This window comes from Tiliqua scincoides, chromosome 3 (genome assembly GCF_035046505.1).
Source record: "Tiliqua scincoides isolate rTilSci1 chromosome 3, rTilSci1.hap2, whole genome shotgun sequence".
Classification (NCBI taxonomy): Eukaryota; Metazoa; Chordata; class Lepidosauria; order Squamata; family Scincidae; genus Tiliqua; species Tiliqua scincoides.
This window is the reverse complement of record NC_089823.1, coordinates 93,349,189-93,375,614: the sequence shown is the minus strand read 5'-3', so window position 1 is coordinate 93,375,614 and position 26,426 is coordinate 93,349,189. Positions and strand designations below refer to the sequence as shown.

At 40.1% G+C, this 26,426-nt stretch overlaps 1 protein-coding gene across 3 annotated transcripts in view; it reads right to left on the bottom strand.

Moving 5' to 3' along the window:
* NCK2 (NCK adaptor protein 2) overlaps window positions 1–26,426 on the bottom strand; it is an 85,863-nt gene that overhangs the window by 17,116 nt on the left and 42,321 nt on the right. For 2 of the 3 annotated variants that reach the window (XM_066621079.1, XM_066621080.1), the window contains exon 3: window positions 13,233–13,474. In XM_066621079.1, the coding sequence (XP_066477176.1) occupies window positions 13,233–13,458 (226 nt within the window). In that variant the 5' untranslated portion in view covers window positions 13,459–13,474. Of the gene's footprint in view, window positions 1–13,232; window positions 13,475–13,711; window positions 13,870–26,426 lie in introns of all 3 variants that reach the window. The other variant, XM_066621081.1, reaches the window with a different exon arrangement.

Below are 26,426 nucleotides of genomic sequence, written 5' to 3'. Positions count from 1 at the left end.
TGGCAAAGTGACAGAAAGAAACCAAGTTATTGTGCTGTGTGACACAAACACAGGAAAACAGTTGCTTTACTTTTTGGAAAGCAGAAGGCTCCAGGAAAAGTTGACCTGATCCATGACAAAAAATTCCCAGCTCTGCAAACGAACAGTGTCCATAGATGGGGAAAAGGGAACATGCATGCATTTATTTTTCTCTGCCCCCTGCCCTCAACAGCATTCAATTTCTCAGAAATAACCAGAAACCTGTCTCAAAAACCAGCACTTTTGGCAATGCTTCTCAGGCTAGCAGACACAGTACCAACACAACTTCTGATAAGGGGATTGATGTTCTTCCCATGCCCACACCAAACAATCACCCCAGTAAAGGAAGCACATTAACAGTGGAACTGTTATACCAAAAGACAACTTTTCTAAATATCATCTAAGCACAATTCTTATGACAGTGGTTAGCTGAAAAGAACTCTGAAATACCTGATGCTCCATATTTTTCTTAGAGAAGGGGTGTGCAATCTTTTTCCTTAAAAGGACTAGACATTTAGTGCAGACATGATGATGTCACCACTGAACTTCAGGGCTGCTGAGCACCCAGAAGTGACCCAGGGAGCTTGGCTTGGGAAGCTTCATCTCCTGCCCAGTTTGCTGCGTGCCAGACAGGGAATAGTGGAGCTGCCAGCCCAGGCTCATAGACAGGGACCTGTGCCTCCCAAGCCAAATGTCACGTGGGCTGGATCCTGCCTGTGGGCCATAGGCTACCGTTTTAGAGGAATGTCTTTTTCACCCCACAACCAATGGCTAATCTGCGTTTGATCAGAATTCCTTGCATCTCTATCCTTATGCTCAATAATGTCCTTGATTTCCTCAAGTTTTCTACTGCACTGTAATGTAATTATAATTCACTATTGTATTCATTTATTACAATAGAAGGATAAAGTCCAGCACTACTGATAAAATGTATTGTTTCAATTCTTATATGGAATAGGTTCACAAGCATTCCCATATTTATAAGAGAAAAGTGATGTGATATTTAACAGAAGCACCATCATGCTATTAATGCCGACTAAAATACAGTGAATGTGATGTCTAAAGCCTTCTTAGAAATGGTTAAAATAAATAAATGCTGAGTCTTGTATTGAAAACAGGACATTGCATATATATCCTTGTTCAAAGCCAATATTCCCAATCACCAATTTATGCTACAAATAGAAAAGGCAAAAATTAAGACACATTTATGAGGAACAAAGGCATTCAGTAAACAATCAGTGAATGAAGGAGGCCAACATAAAAATTAAATTCCTAAGCGTCAAACAAGCAATTGACCAGCTTTTGTGTACCTTTGCTCTCGGGAGGGGAGGAATCCAGGAACTTCAACACAGACAAAATTAAGCTAGTGACCTGCACTGAAGGAAAGCCACTTGGGTGCTTCTTTTGCTAAACTTTGAACAACAGTACACCAGGCTTCAAAATATTTCCCTTCCCTACTCAGACAAGCAACAGAGGCCACTAAGAATGCCAGGCAGAACACTTTGTGCTATATTTTATCAGAGAAAAAAATATGCCATTTTTCTTCTTGCAGCACATTACTGTATAGGAAAAGGTTCTTGGGCTGAAATGACACCTATCAATCTTTCTCTCCCTACCCCCACTGCTAACTCTTGCCCTTTGAGTACTTTAAAACAAGAAATCTGTCAAACAGAAAAGCATGCAATTAATTTCTAGCTAATACAAGTTATCAAATATCTAACAAATTGCACTAAAAACAAAGGACAAGTTTACAAACAAAACTCAGGACATAGTAGGGTTCTAAATCAAATAACCTTATAAGGTAGACATTCTGTGAAACTCCAAGTATGACCTTCAAGCCCTAGGATGGCAGAAAAGGCAAAGATGGGTGCTAGTTACACCACCTTTTTAAATCTAGCCATTACACTGTGATTAAAAAATCTGGATTTTTTGGATCTATGAGTTCTGGCAGCAGATAAAAATACCCATTTCTGTAGGTGCATGTGCCATTTTCTAATTACAGTTTGCAATACGCTGTCTGCAGCAAAAGCATGTTTATACATTGGTATGAATTTATCAAGCCTTTACAAGTTCCTGCACATTGGATTGTAGCATTTTAAGCTTCTTGCATCCTAGAAGAAGAAAAATGCTGAAACAGGTAGCTCTTCTTTTAATCTATACCCTTCAGTACTTTAACTGCCGTTTGTTTTCAACATTGTTTAAAAAAAGACAGATTGACTGGGAATTTTTATTTTTCAGTCTTCATTACTCTTTGGTCACAGCACGTTCATACCTAACTATACAAATTGTGACATTTTTATTTAGAAGAGAATTTACCAAATTTGTATAAGAAACAGCACATTTTTCTATGTGTAATCCAATATCCAACATCTTAAAAAGGAACTAGTTGAAAGGAAATCAGTTAAAGTCTGCTCCATCGATGTGTTTTCAGAGATTTATAATACACATTGCTCAACACAGTATGTCAGCATTTTAGATTTCACACACTGAAGCAGAGTATTTTGACCTAGTACTGTATTTCTGTACTATTTAGAGAGAGCATAGATTGATTATTAAAATGAAAGCAAATTAAATCACTGATTTAGATCAGCAAAATAAGTGGCTGATTGGTTTAAGTCAGTGGTTTTTCCCCCCAATTTTCTAATTCATACATCTACTGAACAAGCAAACATACTTTACTGGTTGCTATTACACACATACATACACACTTGCAACTATACAGCAGCATTTTTCTACCTAGGAGTAAAAATCAGAATTTCTGGTCATGCAGCTCCTAATTTTTTTCTATTATAAAATGTATACCTGCTTAATGTACACCTGTTTCTATATGGATCCCTGTATACATCCTCTAAGGGCACTAAGCAAGATCACTTACTAGAAAACTATTTTCCATAATAGTACCGGTAGTAACCAGGCAGAATGGTGCTCTTCTAATATAAGAAAAATACAGTATTCATGCAATTTGGTTGACAGAGTAAAATATTCACAACTGAACAATAAGTAGAATACACAGTCTACTGCATATTTATAAGGTGTATCATTGTTAAGTTAGACTTCTCCCTAGTACATTCTTTTATATAGAAGAGCTTTACCTCTTTGGGTATGATCCAGCAAAAGTGAAGCACCTTTAAACTCTCTTGATTTTGAAAGGCGAGATAAGCATGCTTGTTATACACCCAACCTACTTTTACAGAAAAAGCATCCCTGTGATATTAAAAGTTCTCCAGGGCAGAGCTATGCACATCTCTGCTTCTTCATATGCAGCTAGAAGCAGGCCCAAGCAGGGAATCTTCAAACAGTTCCCATAAAGGCCAACAATAGGCCAGCAAAATGATCATGCTGAAAACGGCAAGTCTTCAGGAGCGAGAAATAACGTTAGCCTGACATCAGGCTTCTCTCAACAAAGAAGCCTTTAAAAGGTACAATATATCAGGTGCAGAGCATTCATTGCTATTCTCTCTTCCATATGTTCAACTCCACCATAATTAACAGACATTTTGTTATTCTAATCACCAATAGACTGGAACTATGGATCTAAGCTTTCTTGAGTTATAGGGTCTACTTTGTTAATTTTAAAAAGTAAATGGAACATGAACTGGGGATAAATGCCCTATTGGTACCATCTCTCACACATTCATATAACCTGCTCTCAGCATGAGCAGGATAGGGGAGAATTTATATACAGGGTGAATCAAAAGTAGGTGGACAGTAAATGATAACATTTATTTTGAGATTACATATACAGTTATATTTACTAATACAATTAAATATAATTTAATTTAATATAATATGACACAAACTCCATAGTTGTAATGAACACCATTGTTATAGTATAACCCTAACACAAACCCTATTCCACCTACTGTCCACCTACTTTTGGTTCACCCTGTATATCCACAAGTAAGGAAGAAAAAGTCATACAGCTACTTAAAAAACCTTCAAATGCCATGTTCACATAAGGTATTCCATAACTGACAGATTAACATGTTTCACTCCATAAACAGAATTGCTCTTTTCAAATCAGGCAACCATAATTTCCAGGAACACTAGGATCATCTATGAAAGAGATGAACGACTTACATGCTTAATAACATCTCTATAATTTCTGAAGGAGTTTCACTGTATCAGGTGCCAAGGGCAACAAACAGGACCCCAAGGCGAGGAAAGCAAATGCAAAGCCACAACTTAATTGTGTTGCTGTTTCTATAATCAGACCAATTGAAATCAGTACAGTTTCACTGACCTAAAGCAAAAACTGTTTATTATTTAAAAGCACCTATAGAGTTCAGGCAGAGGAGAGGATCAGGCCTGGGGAGGGACGGAGACGGTGGCAGCCTCTGCCGCCATATCCTATGCTCCCTCCCAGCCGGGGCAGCCCAACATGGGCCTCCTTGGTTCTGTGCCCGCTCCAAAGTGGGTGCAGATCCAAGAAGACCTATTGGCACTGCAGCAGCATTACCCAAGGTAAAAGAAGAAATGCTCCCTTACAATGAGAAGACTCCCAGCGCTAGTCTGGTACCCATAGGATACAGCAGTTGACACTTCAGCGCCACTGTTGCCCTGGGTGCCAGCAAGCCTAGGATTGTGCTGCCCATCCACCATCAGAAAGGACATGTAAGAGCTACATGACTAAGGATCCAAAGCTCTGACGTAGACTTCATTCGTAATAAATCTCACTGAACTTAGTGGGACATGCACAGAATTTACATACAAGAATTATATCCCACCTTCTCACCAAAGAAAAGCCTTCAGGCCACTTCAGTACACATTTTTAAAACAATCCACTGTAATAAAATAGCATTAATAAACAATAAAACCAAAAGCAGACTCAGAAGTGAAAACGCACCAAATAGCATACAGAAGCAGCGAACATACCTAGGCAATAACACTTTTAATTGGCACTGAAAATATAACAATGTAGGCACCTGTCTAATCTCCTAGGGGAGAGTATTCCAAAATCTATGCAGTAAGCCAGACAAGGTCATGATCCCCATTTCACCTGCAAAAAGGTGGAGAGTACTCAAAACAGAGACCAAACAGAAGGTCAACACACAAGCAGGTTCATATGAGAAGAGGCAGTCCAAATACCCTAGTCCAGGCCATGTACAGTTTTAATCACTGCTTTGGTTTGTGAATGAAAACTAATTGGGAGGCAATGGAAATCTTTAACTACTGGGGAGATACAGTCAAACCTACTATCCCTGCTAATAACCAGACCTGAAGCTTCCAATCATTCTTCATAGGCAGCTATAATTTTAATACACAATTTGAAATTTAAGATGTAGATAGCTACAGCAAGATCAGATCTTTCCAGATGGTCTTAGCTGGTATACCAACTGATGCTGCTGAAAGGCACTCTGAGTGACAGGCATCACAAGGGAATTCATTTGCATAGTGGGGTCTCTGTTGCAGGCATAAATGCATACGGCATAACTCAAACTGGAAATATCAAAGGGAGAGAAACTATTACTAATGGCCCTGTTGCCATCCCACACCAACTGAAAAGCATACACTGTGGGATTAGTTTTTTGCAATTACAAGATCAGGGAATAAAACACTGCCTTCCCTTTCAACTACCTGACCATCTATTTTTGCCTTCTCAGTAGCATGTGCTATTTAGATAAGAGGCATTAACTGCAGTATCAATGATTTTTAGCCCCTGACTTTGGCTCCCACGGTCTCTCAAGCAATTAAACCAACACTTATTTTTATATAAAGTTTTAACTGCTGTTTATAGATTTATTTAAGCTACTGTGGTTTTAATTTGCAATTTCATTATATATATTTGTATGTAATTTTACTACATATCTAATGTATATTCAGGTTGGAAACAGCCTTGGGCACCAGTCTTGGTTACATGGGAAAGGCAGTATATAAATTCGCAAATAAATATTCCATTTCATGATTCACATTTTCACCTTTACAGCTTCAACCCTTTGCCACCATGAAACTCAGAGTTGCTTCAACCAGGCTAAACCAAACCAGGTCTTATAGACAGGATTCAATAAGACAAATTAAAGGACATGCGTGGAGGTCTACATTGGTTTCACCTATAGTATTAAAAATCTCTCCAAAAAGTCACATACAATTTCTGAAAACTGAAACTCTCCAGCACAAAAGCTTAAAGTTGAGCGTTTGGGCCTCTTCAGCCCAGAAAAGAGACGCCTGAGGGGGGACATGATTGAGACATACAAAATTATGCAGGAGATGGACAGAGTGGATAGGGAGATGCTCTTTACACTCTCACATAACACCAGAACCAGGGGACATCCACTAAAATTGAGTGTTGGGAGAGTTAGAACAGACAAAAGAAAATATTTCTTTACTCAGCGTGTGCTCGGTCTGTGGAACTCCTTGCCACAGGATGTGGTGATGGCGTCTCGCCTGGACGCCTTTAAAAGGGGATTGGACAAGTTACTGGAGGAAAAATCCATTATGGGGTACAAGCCATGATGTGTATGCGCAACCTCCTGATTTTAGAAATGGGTTATGTCAGAATGCCAGTTGCAAGGGAGGGCACCAGGATGAGGTCTCTTGTTATCTGGTGTGCTCCCTGGGGGATTTGGTGGGCCGCTGTGAGATACAGGAAGCTGGACTAGATGGGCCTATGGCCTGATCCAGTGGCCATACCCAGTGATCTTACCCAGAAGTAAGAGTTGAAATGAGGGGGCTCTTCAGATACAACTTTTGTCAGCTGCTTCACTAAAGGCATTCTCAAACCAAGGGTGTTTTACATAAAAACAGCCCCACTGGATCAGGCCATAGGCTCATCTAGTCCAGCTTCCTGTATCTCACAGCGGCCCACCAAATGCCCCAGGGAGCACACCAGATAACAAGAGACCTCATCCTGGTGCCCTCCCTTGCATCTGGCCTTCTGACATAGCCCATTTCTAAAATCAGTAGGTTGCACATACACATCATGGCTTGTACCCCATAATGGATTTTTCCTCCAGAAACTTGTCTAATCCCCTTTTAAAGGCGTCCAGGCCGAATGCCATCACCACATCCTGTGGCAAGGAGTTCCACAGACCGACCACACGCTGAGTAAAGAAATATTTTCTCTTGTCTGTTCTAACTCTTCCAACACTCAATTTTAGTGGATGTCCCCTGGTTCTGGTGTTATGTTTTGCTTAGCACAGGCCTCCTACATATGGATACAATCATGCAACTGAATGTCAACCAGGTCAGTATGTTCTGATAATACCCAGAATAGTGAATCAATTCTGACACTGAAAAATTTGGGCAGAATGGAAGGTATTGGAATGGATTTGTAGCTCAGACTGTTTTCAAAGTACCTGTTATGAACTAAAGCTGCAGAAACACATGGCACAGAAGAGAATAACTGGTACAGACAATGAAGATCAGACACAAAGATGCAAAATGACAAAACAAAAGTGCATCAAATAGGTTAGGTTGTATGTCCACTCAGCCTGTTTCATGTAATCTGCAATGGCTACCTGACACCTGCAAATAATTGCTAGATGTTGCAGTTATTGGAATGACGAACATTCCCATGTGTATATGTGAATGTTTACTAATGCAGACCTCTGTTTCAGTGGAAGACAAGCAGCATTTTGAATCATTTCTACACTCAGTTCCAGATATAAGCTAAGAACTTTCTTAGACATGCTTCTCAGAAATGGCTTCTGAAAGAAAATAAAAATAGGCAATTTTGAACTCAAGAAGCTAAACTGTGCTTATGCACTTCAACTAAAAAGTTGAGCAGTTGGACCTGCAGCCCCAAGTGTTCACATCAAGCAACAAAACTGATGCGTCAATCCCCTCAGAAACACCAGAGAGACCAGGCAAACCAAGTTTGAACACTGTGGGAGTGGCAGAAGAACCCACTGTGCTATACCCGACAGCAAGGGCTTCAAATGAGTGAAATCCCTCAGACAACAATCTCTCAACAAATGCTTCATTTCCTTTGGGGGTAAAACGGTGGGGGCAGGAGATGGCATCTAAAGCATCTGGATTGCTAACAAACTATGTTGCTTTGAAAAAAATAAAGGAAATAGATGACAGTTTCTACTGAACTTTCAAACAAACAGGAAGTAAAGTGAAAAAGAAAAGAAAAAGCAAGCAACAGTGCACAGACATACATGTTTAACCTCAAACGGAAAACCGTGAAACAAATACCATGAACAGTTGGGCTACTATCCTCAGCAATATTTGATTTTGAAATAATTAACACACTGTATTAGTGCACCAGTGCATAAAAAGGCTGTTAAAAAGCTGCTATGTGTGTTATAAACAAATTCAGGATGACTTTACAGCAACAATTAGAAGCAAAGAACAGGTTCTTTAAGGATTGCAGAGATTGTTAATCCTTCACTGTCTCATTTGGCAATACCTACTGCCACATCAAGCTCAGATTGCTGAAGAAGACCAGAGCACTTCCACCAACTCTACCTGGAAAAAACCTCTGCTGTGATCTTTTCCGTCCAATTCACACCAGGAGACTGTCATGCATGCCTTCGTGACTTCAAGGCTAGAAATGCATGCTGTGCAGAGCTGTCATTGCTTATTTGAAGGCTGAAGCTAATGATGAATGTGGTGGCCTTCTAACTGGGTAGATCCCAGTGATAGATATTATATAGGCACTCCAAGGTCTACCTCATCTTCCTCCACTCTTCCATGCACGATTCATGACAGCAGTTATGACCAACAAAGCCTTTTGGCCTAAATGGCAAATATACATGCAGAGGATTCTTTCCTGTCTGAGCTACAATTATGAAATCCTTTCCCTTAGAAGCTAAGAAAATATCCTGGAAGTGGATTTAATCCTTCCTCATTGCCCCCTTCATATTTCTTTATGAAGGGCACAACTACACAACATAGGACTGCCATAATTAAGCTTTCCTGTCCCTTTATAAAAATTAACTTCACCTGTGTTGTTCAAATCAGTGCTGTGGTCCTAATCTGGTGGTAGGGGATTTAATCCTCTCTCATTGTGCTATTTTCCCCATGGCTGTTTTGTTTATTTAAAAGATTTATATCCCGCCTTTCCCATGCCAATAGGAAATCTAAGTATGGAAACCTTAAGTTGACCCTTGCAGGGCAAACAGCACCTGGAAAAATGGTACAGGAGAAAAGGTTTGTCTCCCTGCTCCTAGTATCATGCTCCCAATCCCACTCAGGAGCACCCACAGTTCCTTTTAGTTAAAAAAAAATTGCACAAAATCCTAATTATATATATCCTATGCCAGAGGTTCTCGAACATTTTAGCACCAGGACCCACTTTTTAGAATGACAATCTGTCAGGATCCACTGTAACAGATGTCAATAACCTGAAGCGATGTCATGGCCAGAAGTGACATCATCAAGAGGAAATTTTTAATACCCTCTACAGGGGTGCCCAAACCCTGGCCCTGGGGCCACTTGCAGCCCTCAAGGTCTCTCAATGCGGCCCTCAGGGAGCCTCCAGTCTCCAATGAGCCCCTGCCCTCCGGAGATTTGTTGGAGCCCACGCTGGCCCGACACAACTGCTCTCAGCATGAGGGTGACTATTTGACCTCTTGCGTGAGCTGTGGGATGAGGGTTCCCTCCACTGCTTGCTGTTTCATGTCTGTGATGCAGTAGCAGCAGCAAAGGAAAGGCCAGCCTTGCTTTGTGCAAGGTTTTTTATAGGCCTTGAGCTATTGCAAGACCGTCATTCATTCATATAAGTTCATCTTTAATATATTCATTTATGTAAACTTATGTAAATTTATTCAAATTTGAAATGTAAATTAATTCTTTTTTCCCCCGGCCCCTGACACAATGTCAGAGAGACGATGTGGCCCTCCTGCCAAAAACTTTGGACACCCCTGCTCTATAAGGCAAAATCAAATCATTCAATCACCATATATACTCGTGTATAAGTGAAAAATTATGCCAAAAATTGATCCTGAAAACCTTGTGCCAACTTATACATGGGTCAATAAGTGAATGGGGGGCTTCTGGGAAGCTGAGTAGCTATCTGGTGAAGTGGGGGTGGGTGGGACTGGGTTGGGCTGAGAAGCAGGACACAGGGGGTGGAGGAAAAGAGAAATTTTACTAGTAATTATGGTATTCAGAAGCAGCCATTTTAGCTTCTTCTCCAAACAGGAAGAAGAGAAGGTACGTACGGGAACTGTAGTCTATATGAGGGTTGCTACTATGAAAGTGCAGCACTGTATTTCTCACATAGCCTAAACTCCCATAAGCACCTTCAACTCCTCTCCAGTTTGGAGAAGAAGGTAAAATGCCTCTTTTTTCCCTCTTTTTGCTGCTGCTTCAGAACAATTCCTGGTAAGTAAATTTCAAGGAATTTCACACACCACTAAGTTTAGGAGTCTGGTTTTAAAAACACCAGGATTTCCATCTGAAACATAGTCCCAGGCTACAGTTCAGTATACCATTACTTAAAAAAAACACCATGAAAAGCAATGGGTCTACTTCTGAGTAAATAGGGTTGCAACTATGTGTAGCTGTGCTTGCTCATACTCATTCCTTGTTGCTTGTCTCTCTTCTGTGAATTGAACTGCACACTCTCAGTTTTATGTTATAAGTTGTATGTTATATGTTGAGTGGTTTCACACACAAGGCAAGAACCCCCCTAAGTTTAATCCCCAATTTATTCAAGGGTCAATTCCATGATTTTGGGCTCAAAACCTAGACTTATCTGTGAGATCAACTTATAGATGAGTATTTATTTATTTAAAATCCAGAACTGCCCTCCCAAGCAGTTGCTGATCTGCTTAAAAAAATTCCCCAAACATCCAAAAGGCTGCAATCCTATCCACACTTATGCAGGAGTAAACCCCATTGACTATCATTAGGCCTGTTAAAAGTACCGATCCATAACATTTCCCCAAATGCAGTCAAATACCATGCTAGCATCAAGTCTAATATATAAAAATAAAATTCACAGTGAGTGTGACCCACCTAGTGGGTGCCAACCCACTGTTGGAGAAACACTGTCCTATGCTATGTCTACTACAGCCAAAAATAAACAGAAGATTAAAACGGGGAAGAAAAGTCTAAGGGGAGATATAATAGTCATCTTCAAGTATCTTGAAGGCTGCCACAGAGAAGAACTTATTCTCTGTAGTTCCTGAGGGCAGGACTAGAACCAACAGATTGAAACTACAGGGAGAGAGATTGAGGCTAGACATAAGGAAGAATTTCCAAACTATAAGTGTTGCCAGCCTCATACAGTTATGGGCTCTCCCTCATTGGAGGTAAAGGCTGAATGGGCATCTGTTTCGGATGCTGTAGTCACCTGCACGAAGCAGACAGATGGACTAGACACTAGAGGACTTCCAAAGTTCCTTCCAACTTTAGCATTTTATGACTCCATGAATCTAATAATTTATTGCATCTAACTAAAAAGTTAATTTGGGGTTTTTAACTATTATGCTCAATTCATTGACAAGGACTGAAGGAAGAAACAGGAATTTCTTACCTGAAAATTCCTGTTCTGGGGAGAGCAAGGGGGATTCCTGACCCTTCAGGAGATGCCCCTCCCACCACTAAGAGGCAGGGTCAATCCAAAGCATTGTCACCTCCTGTATCCCGCCCCCAGACCAGCCCTGCCTCTGCTAGGGCAGGAAGCTAATCCTTTGAACTCAGTGTTTCACATTTTAGCTCATTTCTTTAACATTTTAAGTTTTCAAAGTTTCTCTTATTGCAACATGATACAGTTTGCATTTTTTTTTAAAACCACTGCAATAAAGTATTTGTTTTATTTAAAAAAATTTATACCCCGCCTTTCTATAAGCTTAAGGAGAACTGTTAGATGCATTACTACTAGCAAAAAATGTGCAAATACTCACTCAGAGATTGAGTAACAATGTGTGATACTCACATCATTCAATAAAGTGTACCCCTACAACCAGACACACAGTTCTTATACCTCTCAGGCAAATTTGTGAATCTGCTCAAGTTACAAAAAGACAAATACAGGGCATGTTTAGAAAATGTACACACACTTTACTATGCTATGATTAACATATTTACTGTACAATAATTCTACAATTCACACATCTACTAAATATGGTTTACAAAGAAGCAATTGCTTGACCCAATTAAATTAAATTTGATCAAGTGCTTGAAATGTTTCCCATTAGCATCTATACATCACTGACATCATTGCCTAATGGATCGGCAGACATCCACCATCGAGTGTGCTGGGATGGTTCCACGCATCTCTTCAACTGCTTCCATTACATGTTGCAGGTTTTCTACAATGCAGTATGTATTGGAGCTCATTAAAATGTGTGTAGATTTTTTTTAGACAGTCTGTAGTTAGCTTCCAGCAGACAGCAACAGAATTAAGCAACGATAACAAAGTAACAAATTAACTAGAGAAATACAGAAAAGAGCAAGCGTGAAGTAAAAAAGGACAAAGACAGATTTAGGTAGATAAGATAGTGAGGACCAAGAGAAAACAGACATCACTGAAAACACAAATAAACATTATTGTCCAAACTGCAAAGTTTCGTGAAATTCTTCATGTTAAGCTGCATGTTAAGATCATTTGTTTATGATCAAAATAAAAGGAAACCTGTAGATTGTGCAAGTTACATTAGGAATTTCTTATTTTTTTCCAGTTAGTGAATTTTTTTCCCCAACAGGTGAATTAGAAAAAAATATTTCAAAATTTAATTATGTCCACCCAATAGAAGACTGGGATAGTCTGAGGAAAATGCAACAACAAAGAACCACCAAGAGTCAACAAATTGCAGTGGTAGCCTTGGATTAGACAGTTTCAAATAATTCTTAGCAACTAAACTAAGATAAAAGTCATTGGTGGAGTGGGAAGGGAAGAGAGAACATAACCAGGCTTGCTAGCCAATTTACTTCAGCATGTTAAGTCCATGTACAAATTAAAGATCTGGGTTTTTTCCTAACAAGAAAGTAGTAACATTCATATTGAATTCACAATCACAAGACCAGTCACTGTAAATTTTCACAGAAAGAAACTCAATACCTATTTACAAGTGTGTTTGTAGGAAAGACCACATCCATTCTTATGAAAAAAGTTAGGATAAGAACAAAATAAAATTGATAACCATCCTTCTCCTCCTACTGGAGGGTGAAAAACAGCTTTAAAAAATCACCTACAACTTGGGTGAATTAGATTTACTGAACTAACAACAATCATTCCTTTTCACGCTCAAGGCAGATGAAATGCCCACCCAAAAACCACCAAACCAAAAACCATTAGCAATCTTCCAATAAGGACTTACCCAATGTGTCTTTCAGGTTTTTAACCAAGGAGCCCTTCTTCAAGCTGTTCTTTCGTTCAACGTAATTTGATGGCACATATCCTGTTTTGTTGGCTGCATTTCTTACCCTCCACCATGTTTTGGAATCATCTAGAAGCCAGAGGCGTTCATTCTTCTTTATGTCAAGTTCTTGGTCCTGTTGTGCAGTGTAATCCCACTTTGCTATAACAATAACTTCTTCTGTCATCTTTCATGGAGTCCCTCTGTCATAAAACAAATACATTCATTGATACACTGTTGATGCTCATCAACAAGCAATTAACATTAAAGCTTGGGAACATAAAGGAAACTTTAAAAAGAACAGCAAAACCATTATATAGTCAAAAGTAAAACCAAATTATATACTACAGTATACATGAACTCCCCCTTTTCCCCCTGCATGATCAACTGCAAGGTAATGTGTTATAGTTCCCATATCCCATGAACAACCCAATGTTTACCTTTAGGAATAAACATAGGAAGGTGTATTACATAGTCACACTACAAGTCCATCTAGGTCAAGGCTTTTCAACTTTTTTTTCATTCTTTCTGCAGCCACCACCACTGTCACCAAAAATGGCAGCTGCGCGCAGATGGGCAGCCTGTCTCCCAGTGGTTCCTGCATCGAGAGAGAGGTTTCTTCAGTTGTTGTTGTCTTTAATGAAGCGGTGAGGCTCAAACCAGGAACTAATAAGCAAGGATCTCTGATACACCACCAAAGTAACAAGTACTTCCCCCCACTGCCCAAAGAGCAAAGGATAAACGGGGGGAAAAGTTACCAGCTAATGGTGGCAGAAGTGGTTGGAGTGATGAAGCAGCTTGACCAAAAATGCAAGGCGTGCAGTTACTGGGTTAACAAGATCTCTGCCAGAGCCACATACATAGACACACTAAAAAATTTCAAGCTACTACATTCATCCACTAGGAAAAAAGAATCCGAAAGCAACAGTGTCAAAGAAACAAGCAAGTTTCCAAGTTTGTCAAAATTCATCTGAAGATGCCTTCCTACTGCTTATAGTGAATTTTGCCAGGGGGAGGTGGTCAACATGCCTATCAATCACTGAATTACCACCACTCTGTTTGGCTTCTACGGCGACTATATCTAGAATTAAAAATCCGGCCTTGCTAATATTAGGAACACCAGTTTCCTTTACTTATGCTCTCTACCTTTCAGTATTTTTGGAAAATCTTATTTTCTGACAGTGGGAAGGCCAGAATAATTGTGGGCACTTATAATTTTAAGAAAAGAGCAGCCACAACAGCCTAGAAACTTCTTCACCCCAGCCTGGACCACCAACTTTTGTTTCTCTCCCTCCTAAACACCGTATTTTTTCTGAACACAACCAACAAAACTATCCTACCTAAACCAACTGTATCCTACCTAAACCAACTGTTCCAGTTTTTCTAAGGTTTCTTCTGTGGGAGTTACACAAGGGCAAAACACAATTTCTGAACAAAGCTAACACAATGCAATCACAAAACAGACAAACCATAGATCAATAATATAATCTAGCCAAAGGGAGTGTATAGCTAACTGCTCTAGATCCTCTTTGTCAATACACATTTAGATTAATTTAAATTAACTGAGGGCATGGCCATCAGAACTGAACACATAGTTTCAGCCTATATATTTTTAAAAAATGTTTTAATTAAACAAAACCATTTCCAGTTGCAACAAGAAGTCCGTAAATGTTGACTTTAGTAGCCTACAATAAATTGTTCATCTCCAAAACTCTCTCCTTACCCTAACAGAAAGAGGTGGGATCTATCTTGGATGTTATTCTGAATTCTGGAAGCACTTTCAAAATTACATGTGATGGTCCAATAGGCAGCCCCAAATAAGTCATGCTACTACATTCTAGATCAATTAACTCCAAGCACATTCCTTCTACATATTCAACTGCATATACCACAATGCTTGAACTGTGCATGAAAGAAAAGTATAGAAACAAAAGGACTGTTCCATACTAAAACAATATATTGCATGTGAAAGCCTGACTACTTCGTAAGAGCAATGAAGAGCGACTAGGAAAAATACAAGGATAAGGTCCCAGATTCTCATATGGTGTCAGTGTCATCTCTCACTTCTGGAAGAGATGCTCATATATAATTGACTATTCATCTCTGTACATAAAATTATTTTTATTTAAATTCAAAACACAATGTTTCAAAAAGAATGGAGAGTGTATGAAGGGATCACTATGGCTTGACACAGCTGTACCATGAGCTTTCAGCTAACTATGGTTAACTAAATTAGAAGCCAGACTTATAGATACATGCTCCCATCCCACATGCCTAACACTCCCATGTACAAACACACTGGCAGTTCACACGTTTGTTGTTTTTCTGGAACTAGGGATTGAGACCACAGGGAGAGGTAGAAGACACTGTAGCATAGGAATGGGCTGTAAGTAAAAGAATAAAGAGTGGCATATGTCTAAAGTCAGCATCACAGTCTGCATGATGAGGATACATGATTGCGCTTTTTATTCCTAGCCTTCACTTTTCACAAAGTTACAACTGTGAAGTCTCCTCTTGCGCATTAGGAACACTGCTGCATTAACATGAGATAATTCTTTGATCCTGAAACACTTATGATGCAAGTGGGGAAAAGAAGTTGGTGAAGAGAGACACATACACCACTTTGCATTCCAGATTCAAATGCTTAAATGTGTTACAAATATTATGTTTCACTCCATTAACAGATGTACTATAACCCAGCTTCCATTTTGGCAATAATTTATAGTAGCATATTAATTTTATTTGTCCTCCTTTACTGTATGTACATACACAGACATTTTTTCCCATAATTACAACGAATAAAATTTATGACAGAAGTATGTCATCTCTCATCTTTATTCACCATCTTTTTTACTGCTGATCTTATATTTCATGACTAACATTTTCAGCAAACATATCGCACACCTTTCATAGTAATGTATTCCAACGAACCATTACAAATATCCTACCTTTTTGTACCGTTTCTCTGTAATGCAGATGTTAGTTTTTTTAAAAAGATTTGTTAATCTCAACTTTAATCAACACCTGTGCTTCTATCCAAGTGTGCAGTACATCTGATAAAGATACAAAACCAGTCACTCCAAAGAACTTGCATATTCTTTGCTATACAGAACTGCTTACAGGAAACCTCAAGTTACCTCAAAAATAAGTTAAAAAATATCAGTGCATCTCCTTAACATGAGCATAGTCTGTAGTATGCATTACTAATGGCATGACGTTCATATACGTGGCACTAAAAAGCATCACTAGATGTATCTAATCTCTCATACCCTGGAGGAGTCCTGCATCAGTTACTTAATCACATGAACGAACTATTGTTACTTCTTGTCAGTTCTTCAAACTGTGACTATAATGAAAAGATTTAAAAGCAGTGTTTTGCTTGATTTCGGCTGAAAAGGTAACCACTCCTTGAGCATTTCAATATAACCTTAATCACACGTGGCATAAACCAGAGTTCGCTTTCACTGCCCAAACACATGGCTCCAGTCGAGAAGTGGAAGGACAGGAATGAGCAAGGCAAATTAAGAAGCACTGAGCTTCAGGTGTGCTGCAAGTCAAAAAGCTATGCTCTATTAAGAGGATAAAAACAAATACCTTAAAATTCTCCTTCCACCACCAGCATTACCATACACAATTATATATAGAATAGTAAGAATCTCTCTCTTGCTTGCAGATCTGTCAAATCAACAACTTCCTGCCTACAGCACATCATTCTAGTGTTCATACCACCGGCTGCACCCCTAAATACCAGTCAATCTTAAAATGGTGGTAGTCTGCATCTCAAGGATGACCACTGAAATACACTATACTGCAACCATCTTTTTCTTGTAAATCATTTTTTAAGTCTTTTTAAAGGTTTTAAAAACCCAGGATTGGTAATAATCACTCCGAGCTAGCTGCAAACCCCCTTCCATCTGTTCTTCCCCTTTCAAACTTCATGCTACTGAAGCAACAGCTACCGCGAGCAACTCTCTACCCCCAAGACTATCCTAGTTGTCTGTCTTTGAGATGAGACGTAAACATATTATAACAGGGCAGCACTAAAAATGCTATAAAGGTAGCCGCCCACCCCAACTCTCCTTTCTAATGTTACAGTCAAACTGGTTCAAAGATTAGACAGGAATACAAACCTTTATAATCTGTTCGGAGCACAAATTTGTTTGTGGAAGAGCAGTAGATAAATATCAGTCCAAAATAGAATAGAAATATCAGTCCAAATAAGCATATAAATATTAAATCAAATAAGACTAATCATGCAGCTTTCATAGCAGCATCCTCTATTAAACAAGCTAACATTACAAAAACTATAGGCAGAGGATTCTATCTCCTTCTGCTAGGATAGGAAGCCATTCTAGCACCAATGGAGGCTCTAGGTCAGGGATTTTCAATCTTTTTCATCTTATGGCACATTGACAAGGCACTAAAATCGTCAAGGCACACAGTCAGATTTTTTACAATTGACAATGCACACCATGCTGCCAGTGGGGGGCTCACATCCCCCATTGGCCCTACTAATAAATGACCTTCCCCCAAATTCTTGTGGCACACCTGTGGACCACTTGAGGCACACCAATGTGCCATGGCACAGCAGTTGAAAATGGCTGCTCTAGGTTATTACTCTCTATGGCAGACAAGTTGAATGATAACTCTACAAGCATTAGAGTTCAAAATCAAATACTATACTGATTATGAGCTAGGTATATTTTATCTGCAAAATCAGAGTTAAAAATAATGCAACATCAATCCCTAGTACCCCTGCTAACTGGGTAAGAGGCACTTTTTCAAGTGAGTGCTCCTCTTTTTAGCAGGGGGAGAGTAACTGGCCCACCTCACCCCAGCAGTGTCTTTTCTCGTAGCTGTCTCCTGGTGTTTATTTTTTTTTTTGCATCTTTTCAGATTGTGAGCCCTTTTGGGACAGGGAGCCATTAGTTATTTGATTTTTCTCTGTAAACCGTTTTGTGAACTTTAGTTGAAAAGCAGTATATAAATACTGTTAATAATAATAATAATAATAATAATAATAATAATAATAATAATAATAATAATAATAGCAGCTGGTAGATTAAGAAACAACACTCTATATTATTATTATTATTATTATTATTATTATTATTATTATTTATATACCACTTTTCAACAGAAAGTTCACCAGGCACTCAGGGCATTTATGCACACACTACTTTTCCCACACAGCAGCAATCCAAGTAGAAAAATAATCACATATCCTGCCTCGTGTCCAAAAACAGGTTGTACCTTGGTATCTGAAATGGATCTATCCTTGGACCCTATGTAGATACCCATGGTTTTTACTAAGCAAATCTGCAGTTTTCAGCCCCATAACCCTCTGAAGGGAACCAGAGCTCTGCTCCAGTTGACTCCAGAGGGCTTTCTGAAGCCCATAAAGTCTGTGTATGTCCTGTGGCCTCTGTAGGCTTCAGAATACATCTCAGACACTGAAAAACATCAGTTGCATTTTTCAGCCAAATACAGGAAGTAATTTTTTCACCCTATTTGAGGCATTCCGAAGCCCGCAGAGGCTATGGGCAGACATGTGTGACCTCTGCAGGCTTCAGAAAGGCCTCTGCAGGTGACCGGAGCAGAGCTCTGGTCCCCTTCAGAGGGTTCAGTTTGAGCCAAGTCTGGCTCAATGTGAACCCAGGGGACCCAAGTTGAGCCAGATCCATGGATGGTAAATCCACGGATAAGTAGGCTCAATCTGTACTGCAGAATGCAGTTTTGACATGACTGGTTGGCAACCTTCAGTCTTGAAAGACTATGGTATAAGCCTACAGCACCCAGTATTTCCAGGCAGTCTCCCATCCAAGTACTAACCAGGCCTGACGTTGCTTTGCTTCCAAAATCAGAAAAGATTGAGCACATGCATATGGAGCAAAAAATAACGGACTATGTGGAGCAAAAAAAAAGTATCACAGTGATGTCACTCTTTGTGGATTTAGGAAACACAGATCTAGGAAACACTCATAGATCATAACTGCTGATAATCATAACCCTGATTCAGGATACAAATTTGATCAGCTTGTAATTTTTGAAGTAGTAATCAAGAATTATTTTCTCTCAACAAGCTCCTGTGGAGAGCAGCAAGCATGGAAACCTCATCTTAAGAAGCAGTTGCCACCCTTCTAGTAAATAATGTTTCCACTGCTTAGCATCATGTAACAGCAGCCAATCACTGATACATGGGCGAGTTCCTATGACACACCAAGGATGTACGGTCAGGGGAGGCAGAGGCACCCCTGTGGTGTCTCGCACCAATGAAAATAGCCCCAGAACCTCACATGCCTCCAATTAAAATAGTCCCATATAGGGAGAAACATATAGGGAGAAACTAGAGTCTGCAGCAGCAACAGCTCAGCCTCCCCTGTGATTGCAGGTGTGGTTTCACCTAGTTTCTGAGTAGCTGAGCAATTACAGTGGAGGCAGAACTGTCACTGCCACAAGCTCTAGTCTCTCCAAGAGACTCCCCTGTGATTGTGCAGGAGCTGGGGCAATCCCCTGAACGCCTTGCTGTACAACATCATTTTTTTACAACATACTTCCAGGTCTGCTTTCCCAGCCTTGGACCTCACTGCACATCACTGAACACACACTGGATTTTGAAGGAAAAAAAATAAGTTTCTTTCTGAGCCAGTTTGAATTCAGAACCCTACTCCACCCTGTTAGCCTCCAAACCCTCTCCTTTGTTTCCTTTCAACAATACTTGATCACTCCGGCTGCAGCAACATCAGAAAGTTTGTAAATATCAAACCAGTTTCAAATCAGAGAAGGGTTTGCTCATCTCTAACTACAGGTATAACCTAATTATTCACGGATTTTTTCACCTTTGGTTTTATCGCAACCAGAAGTGCCTATGAGAAGGGCCTTTAAATTAAAGGGAAATAGCCTTGTTAACGGGGAAGAGGGCAGCCAGCTGACAATCCAACAATCATTCTCTCTCCAGGCATTTAGAACAGCTTCACTTCAAGACAAATGACCCCTCCCTTCTCCCGAGCATGTGAAAGAAAGATAATCACTTTACTCTGAAGGGAGAGGTCGCTGGCTTGAGTGAAGCCTTTGTAAGCGAATGGAGAGACTGACAGATGGACTGTCTGCCTAATGACTCTGTCTTACTTCACAAAGGTAATCAAGGCTGTTTTTAAATCACCTAGCAAATGGACATTGTTTTTTAAATGGATTTGCTTTAATGGGATTTTTGCCATCCACGTCAGTTCTGGGAATGGAACCCTTTCGAACACCAACACTCAACCTATACCACCTTTTACAATCAAATTTTTTCTGATCATATATTGCTGGAAACATCATTGGATAAGTTGAAAAACAGGTAATTATGACATCAATGACATAAAATATAATATAATCAATGACCTTAACTACAGTTGTGGCAGATTTTTGGGGGGGCTGGGGGACCATAGATATAACAGAAATCAAAATATTCTGACTCTTTAAATGTGAAGAAGCTTTGAAACTTTCAAGGGGAGATGAAAGAAACCTAAAATACTGTTGCTGCAAGGAAAGTCCCTCAGAAGTAGCAGAAAAATCTGCTAAGACTTTGTTTCAGTATAAAAATAACCCAACATGCTATGACCTTTAAAAGTATAAAAGGCTAAAGCTGGTGACTACTGTCTAACATGAAAGTGGATAGCAGCATGCTCAACATGCCTGAAAATGCGTGCTAGAAAAAGGTAATAGTTGAGAAGTCTACTACAGTGGTGATAACAGAGTTCATGCAGCCCTTTTCAAACAAAGGGGAGACGGGGGGGGGCAGAAAATACAACTTGACAACTAAAGGTTGTGGTGGTGGCTGTTTTTCTTTTTTTTCTTTTTTTTAAGAGAATGTTAGAGAGCGCGCACACACAATCAAGATTTTGGAAAACAATCTGGAACATACCTGCAATAGTGTCATCATTAGTATTCAAAAAGCAAAATAAACCATTTGCACAACATTAACTTAAAATATTAATTTGCCATACTAGGGTTACCTAGTAATATTCCTAATAATAATAACATATAATATTATATTATAGGAATAATATTCCTACCTATGTGGAATATTTACAAACAGCCATTTCAGCTGCCAGTAGTGCAACGGAATAGAGCAGAGAGATAAATACATACTCACTGCAGGCACTCGACTATAAGCCGACCCCACAGATAAGTCGAGAGCAGGTTTTGAGCCAACAATCACGAAATTTTCTATGACACTCAGATAAGTCGGGGGTTAAACTTAGGGTGATGTCTGACTATAGTTTTGTCTGATTTTACTCAAGGCCAGATCCTGAAAAATAACCTACCACTAATTGTTAGCTAAGAACTGTAGTCTCTAATTTATTAAAAACACAGTAAAAGATCATAAGATACATTTTTATTCTTTATTAAATTCTGGTCGTCTTCACCTTTTTGTAAACACTATCACAGTAAGTGCACTGTACATACCAGTAGAACAGTGGTTCCCAACCTGGTATTCATGTACTCCCAGGGACACTCAACAGGACCTTTAGGGGTACTTGAAAAAGAATGGAATAATGGCTGGGAAAGGCAGGCCATGCTCCAGAATGCCTTGCAAGGCAGGAAGGCCTTGCAAGGACCAGCAAGGCAGGCAGGAAGGTAGCTAGCTGGCTGTGAAAGCCCCACCAATAGCTAGTTTTTGGTCATCAATTCATCTATGAACCAGTGATTGAAAACCAGCACAGTAAAAAAGCTGAAACATAATATGGAAAGTGATCAATCACCCAGAATTTCTCAGCACACTTCTGGTGCAAAACAGTGCAGAGTCTTCTGCCCTTCAAACAGATGAAAAGAGACAACACTGTGATAAATACATGAAGTCTGGGTTTTCATATGGCGGAGATGAGTGTTTGTATTATTAATTACAAACATTTTGCTAATAGGAAGGGTACAATTTATGGAAATGGGCTGCCAAGAGATATGCAAATGGAAAAGGTTGAACCATGAATCAAATCCACCTTTAAGGTGTCTGGTGTGTTAAGCCAGAAGCTCTACATACAACATACAACCCATAACACATAACTGAGAGTGTGCAATTCAATTCACAGCAGAGAGATGAGATATTTGCAACTCTTTTTACTCAGAAGTAGACCCACTGCTTTTCATGGGTGTTATTCTTAAGTAATGGTGCACTGAATTGTAGCCTGGGAAGGAGGATCCCATCCTGATGTTTCAAAAAACAGACCTGCTTTGCAAGCATTTGCAAAGCAGAACCAGGCTGCAGCAGAAGGAAGGAGAAGGTTAACTTTGGCTGCAATGTCCCAGGAAAATTACTATAGCAACTAAGGAGGTGCCTGCCTGAGCTGAGCAGGGAAAGGAAACTGTTCAGAGTTGAAAGGCTTGGCAAAAATTTCAGTACTATATGTGAGTATCTACGGTAATTCCTAAGCAAGCCTTCTTATTTCCAACTGGAAATCTAGCCCATCTATCACTCTCTCCTAGGTTCACAGAATAGCTACTGACATATGGCTTAACAAAGGACACTGCCTAAAGAGGTGAACCACAAGACAGCATTTACCTTCCACCATTACTTTTGCTGTGCATATTAAGGACAGGGGCAGAATTCAGCAAGCACACAGCTGAACAAATCCTTAAGCTTATTTGTATTGATTTATTCTGGATAGATTCATCCATTCTAAAGGCCCAAGGCTGATAGCAGTGGAGTGGATTAGAACAGTGGTTCTCAAACTTTTAGCACCAGATTTTTTTAGAATGAGAATCTGTCAGGACTCACCAGAAGTGATATCATGAGCAGAAGTGACATCAACCAGGAAAATTTTTAACAATCCAAGGTTGTAATCTTGCCCATACTTACCCAGGAATAAATCCCATTTACTGTAATTGTTAAAAACATATATATAGTGGCCTGATAAAAGTACAGATGTGCAACATTTCCCCAAATGCAATCACATTATCAGGGTAGCATCAAGTCTAATATAAATAAAATATTGAAATGAATGGGGATCCACCTGAAATTGGCTTGTGACCCACCTAGTGGGTCCTGACCCAGAGTGTGAGGAACACTGGATTAGAGAGTACCTACTGTCCAGTAGGAGTTCATTAAAAGTATGAATTTGGGGGGAAGCTTGGGCTAGAAAAAGCACTCTCCTGGGTGGAAGCTAGTGGAGTAGCACAATGGGGGAAGTCTGATGAGGGACTTTTCAATTTTCGTAATTCACTGGGGTAATGGATATGGGTAAAGAAAGTGAAAAACTGTGGTGACAAACAGCTACAGCCTCTAAGTGGGAGGGAAGGGTTGAATTGGCTCATGAAAGAGAAACTTCTTGGTTGCATATTAAAGGAGTAGGATGAAGATATGACTTAGATTACTGGAAGGGATTTTAAAAAATAACTTTTCCACATCCCTATCACCATTGTCAGCCTACATCTACCTACTTGAAATAATGAACCTTCAGAACAGAAAACTATCTCTTTTATAAATGCAACATAGTTACCGGATTTTCCTTAAGAGAATGCATAGCAACTCTACATAGATCTATAGATGTATTGATACAGATGCTAAGTATTCCCTCCCCCCCCCCCCGTCCTCTGTTTAATCAATCAATTTGAGAATGAAATTTGAAAAGAAAAAAAATGCCAGGCTACATAGTCACTTGTACTAAGAGGCCTTTCCCTAGAGCCTGGGGAAAGCTCTGCCAGACCCTGATCACAGCACATGCCTGTTTAAAACAGCCCTCTTCCTTTGCATACAGAAAACTCCATCCCACCCACAACCTTACCCCCATCTCAGAAGCAACCTTACCCCCATCTCAGCTGGGGAAAGTACACTTCTCTTCTTATGTATTTCCCTTTAAGTCAATCTTTAGGAAAGGCCTTGCCAATTGGTTTGTATTTCCAGGCAAAGAGATGAGAATTTTGTCATTGTTTTTAAAAGGCAGATGCTGAGAGAGTAGCAGAGAAAGGGTGAGAAAACCAGAGTGGTGGTGCTTCTAAACTGCTGTTTAAGGAGCCATTCTAGTTCACCCTCTTTCTGCTCTTCACTCTTACTCTTCTGTTCCCTCAGTCTCTGCCTTGTTAAAATCAGAGGAGGAGCAGCAGCTGCAGCGGGGAATCCCACTATGGATCTGCTGTTTTCTGCCAATCTGCCGCCTGAGGAGATGGCTTCATCTCTTTTCATTAGTGGACTAGCCCTGTTCACTACCAGGTTCCTTACTAAATCAAGAACCACAAGAACTACAGTTTTTCACCTCCCTTCATGGATATAATCCTCTAGAATGATCAGACCCTCTTCTTCCTAACATAGTTTCCAATTTGTTTTCGCATCAATATTTCATCATTTATGAACTCTTGAGATCTTCTCTTCAATTAATACAGCAGACCCAAATATTGTAATTATTTTCCCACTTCTTGTAATGTCTGAACTTCTGAGTCAAATAAGTTGTGACTGGCAATTCTCCATATCAGACAAAAAACTGGTGACATGGGACTATCAGCAGACTTAATCAGAGACTCAGGACCATGTTCCAGATAACAAGGGTAGATAGTACAACAGTTAAACCACCCCCCCCCCAACTCCACTGCACTAATGTCTTGGCTATGTATTTATATGTTACCCTTCCACCATAGCATTCAGAGGGCTTACAAAAATATAACTAAAAACTATACCAGTTTAACACACACACACACACACACACACACACACACACACACACACACACACACACACACAGAGAGAGAGAGAGAGAGAGAGAGAGAGAGAGAGAGAGAGAGAGAGAGAGAGAGAGATTAAAATTCCACTGTAAAACAATTATAAAAGGTTGTCTTCTGAGGTGGCACGATAATGGATTTATATTTGTAATTTCACTGGCAGTTTTAAGATTAAGTTAAAAGAGTGATCTGGTTCAATTTTTTCACCTGACCTCTTTATTTCTACATGAAAAAGAGAGCTACTTTCTCAGTTCATTTTTTCTAGAAGTACCCTAGTGTTTTCCATCAATTTGTTGGAGCAATGCATTTCTAAAATGTAAGAATTTAACCTTCCTGCATACAAGGACAAAGTTTCAAAATTGCATATATTGCTATTTTATTACTAATCCCCTGGAATACCATTACCTGCTTTCCAAGGGATATCACTATGAGCTGTCCATATATGCTACTACTGACCCTCTGTTCTTTAATGATTGAAAATATGCATTCATTGCAGGTATTTTACAGCATAAATGAAACTTAACCTAACTGGAGGATGGGAGGATCTTTTTTTTCCAAGATGCTACACAATTAAGTTACTTAGGGTTCAGTCCTATACTTACATAGCCCTGGGTGCCGTAAATGTGCTGTAAAGTATGTTTATAACACCAGAAAAGTAAGGGAGTGCTGGCAGGAAGAGGATGCACCACTGCCAGAGCTAAGTGAGACCACCAGGTGGTGCTGCAGCTTCTGGGGGGTGGAGGGGGGGTGGAACAGATCCTGAACTCCGTGTCGGGCCTTCTGGCCCAACATGGAGGCTCTCACAACTTTGCTGGAAAAACAGCTGGTGCAGACACAAGGAGACCCATTGCCAGGGCGAGGCATTCCTCAGGGAAAGAGGACAAAAGTCCCCTTCCCCCAAGGAGACTCCTGGCAGCTTCCCAGCACCTGCTGGATACAGCTGTAGCTCCTTTGGCGCCACAGCTTAAGTGGGCACCGGGAGGCATAGGATTGGGCTGTTATTCGGTTCTGTCAGCACTATGCATATGATGCAATTGTATTGTATTGTATTGGCAACCTTCAGTCTCGAAAGACTATGGTATCGCGCTGTGAAAGGTGGTTCTGGCACAGCGTCTAGTGTGGCTGAAAAGGCCAATCCGGGAGTGACAATCCCTTCCACACCAGGAGCAAGTGCAGTCTGTCCCTGGTCTGTCTCCCTGGCTATGGGCCTTCCTTCTTTGCCTCTTAGCCTCAGACTGTTGGCAAAGTGTCTCTTCAAACTGGGAAAGGCCATGCTGCACAGCCTGCCTCCAAGCGGGCCGCTCAGAGGCCAGGGTTTCCCACTTGTTGAGGTCCATCTCTAAGGCCTTCAGATCCCTCTTGCAGATGTCCTTGTATCACAGCTGTGGTCTACCTGTAGGGCGCTTTCCTTGCACGAGTCCTCCATAGAGGAGATCCTTTGGGATCCGGCCATCATCCATTCTC